This window comes from Cucurbita maxima, unplaced genomic scaffold, assembly GCF_002738345.1.
Source record: "Cucurbita maxima cultivar Rimu unplaced genomic scaffold, Cmax_1.0 Cma_Scf00746, whole genome shotgun sequence".
Lineage (NCBI taxonomy): Eukaryota > Viridiplantae > Streptophyta > Magnoliopsida > Cucurbitales > Cucurbitaceae > Cucurbita > Cucurbita maxima.
In genome coordinates, this window is record NW_019272762.1 from 2,187 (window position 1) to 3,072 (window position 886).

The 886-nt window shown below is 34.7% G+C and overlaps 1 protein-coding gene across 1 annotated transcript in view; it reads right to left on the minus strand.

Annotated features, from left to right (window-relative positions):
- The window catches only part of LOC111474881 (mitochondrial adenine nucleotide transporter ADNT1-like), a gene marked incomplete at its 3' end in the record, with an annotated part of 1,719 nt that extends 1,125 nt beyond the window's left edge, over window positions 1–594 (minus strand). Inside the window, exons 1-2 of the mRNA XM_023119724.1 lie at window positions 538–594; window positions 223–386 (exon numbers count right to left, since the gene is read on the minus strand). Coding sequence (XP_022975492.1) covers window positions 223–386; window positions 538–594 — 221 coding nt within the window. The remainder of the gene's footprint in view (window positions 1–222; window positions 387–537) is intronic.
- Window positions 595–886: the final 292 nt, after the last annotated feature.

Consider the following 886-nt stretch of genomic DNA (forward strand, 5'->3'; position numbering starts at 1 on the left):
TAGACAACTGCCAACTATTCTTGCAAATGTGGTTATGTAAGTGCAACCAACAAATGAGTACGTTCCAATGTCATTCATACAAATTCAAGCAAAATAAAGCATTGCACCCTCCAACACGTGCATCAAATTTCACTTAAAACACTTGAGTCAACCCTTTCTGAAGGCAAAATTGAAGATGAATATTTTGCATCATTATGACAGACCACCGACTTCAAAACATACCGAGAAGCTTGCTCATAGCTGAAGAATTTTACTGCTGAATTTGGTACTATACGAGCACAATTTGTACCATTGCCTTTGAATAATCCTCGAAAACCCTCAGTTCTCCAAATATATTTCAAGCCTTGTATCGTTCCATTATATTTTATGCTATGAGGATTCTGGACCTGTTTGTAGAAGCAACTATGTAAGATGTTGTAGCTATGTATATCCTACTTTGTGCATGCTCATAACCCTTGTGATTTGAGTGTATGACACCACAATGATCAAATAATACCAAAGAAAAAAAAATACTAATAATGAAAAGATTAGACATACCTGTAATAATATCTTCAAACGCTCCAAAGGGGCAACAGCAGTTCGAGACCTGAACATATACAGAAGAAAATTTCAGAAAATGATTACAATGNCAGGTTTGAAGTTCCAAAAATCAGGTAATTCGGAATACTGGAAACGACGCAGTCAAAATTTTAAAAACCTGTACGGTAAACGCAATAAACCGTTACTAAACTTCTTTTCCAGGTCAAAAGTTATGATATTCCAAATCCATCAACTTCAATTGTCAGTTTGATTTAACTATTCAAATTATTGACGGTCCGAAATTCAATTGTTAAGTTTTTCTCTCCTACATTTTTTCTCTTAAACGAACAACCATAGCAACGAGAAA